The sequence below is a fragment of the Fulmarus glacialis genome, unplaced genomic scaffold (genome assembly GCF_000690835.1).
Source record: "Fulmarus glacialis isolate BGI_N327 unplaced genomic scaffold, ASM69083v1 scaffold20882, whole genome shotgun sequence".
Lineage (NCBI taxonomy): Eukaryota > Metazoa > Chordata > Aves > Procellariiformes > Procellariidae > Fulmarus > Fulmarus glacialis.
Window position 1 is genome coordinate 3,044 of NW_009197450.1, and position 1,004 is coordinate 4,047.

The window sequence follows — 1,004 nt, forward strand, 5'->3', positions numbered from 1 at the left end:
GCGGCTGGTGGCAAGCACAGCCCTTCAGATAGGAGTGGGAAAACATCCCCATCCCCGAGAGCCGTGGTCTTCTGGGACAACCTCTTGCTCTGATCTCTATCAGCTGACCCTCGTGTCCCTGCTCCATCCCCTCCACCTCTGTCCAGGCACCACGGGACTGGACAGGGGCACCAGCACCAAACTGTGCATCAGTCCCCGACACCACGATGGCTTTGCCATTTGGGCCACCATTAATGGCTTCCCAAGCCCCTCCACCTGGTGGCCACTCTCGGTGGGAACAGCCGCGGTGGGGCATCCAGGGAGGGCAAAAAAGCACCCCCACTGTTGGGGCAAGAAGGCTTCGGGCGCTGCATCGGCTGTTCAGGAAGGGTGCAGCTCCCGGGTGGCACGGCATGTGGGCCCCCACCGGGGTTTCTTTCCCCTACGCGACGTTTCGGCTGCAGCAATAATCCCTCCTTCTCCCCGCGGTGCATCTCTCCTGAAGTGCAGCAATCCAGCTTCTACGGCTACACGGGGCTGCTGCCCAAGCGCTACACGCAGGGGGTGATGACGGGCGAGAGTAAGTACCTGCACCCGTGTCCGCATTCGGGCTCGCTCGGGGGGGACCCTCCTCTGCTGTCTCCCAGGGCCGGTGAGTCACACCCGGTGCCCTGCTGTCCCCAGCACACCTGGTTGCCAGAAGATCAGGGTGCTCCCCAGCAAACCAGTTTAATGGTTTGTGAAGCACTTGCAAGACCCACTGCACTGCCACACCAAGCTGGGGGTGGGGGTGTCTGCCAGGAGCTGGCTCCACTGCCCCAAAAAAAATCACCTGGGGGCATGACCTCCATATAGTGGGGGGCTGCTGGGGGTCCCCGAGCCATGAGGCTCCAGGCACTGCCGGGGTCATCATCTCACTCAGCCGCATCTTCACCAAGCTGCTGCTGTCAGACGAGAAGGAGAACACGGTCATCTTTTTCTTCATCTCCATCGGCATGGAGCTGACGTGGTTCATCCTCCCCCTC

The 1,004-nt window shown here is 61.7% G+C and overlaps 1 protein-coding gene across 1 annotated transcript in view; it reads left to right on the forward strand.

Annotated features, from left to right (window-relative positions):
* SLC29A4 (solute carrier family 29 (equilibrative nucleoside transporter), member 4) overlaps positions 1-1,004 on the forward strand; it is a 4,110-nt gene that overhangs the window by 1,504 nt on the left and 1,602 nt on the right. The window contains exons 5-6 of the mRNA XM_009572550.1: positions 422-559; positions 874-1,003. Coding sequence (XP_009570845.1) covers positions 422-559; positions 874-1,003 — 268 coding nt within the window. The remainder of the gene's footprint in view (positions 1-421; positions 560-873; position 1,004) is intronic.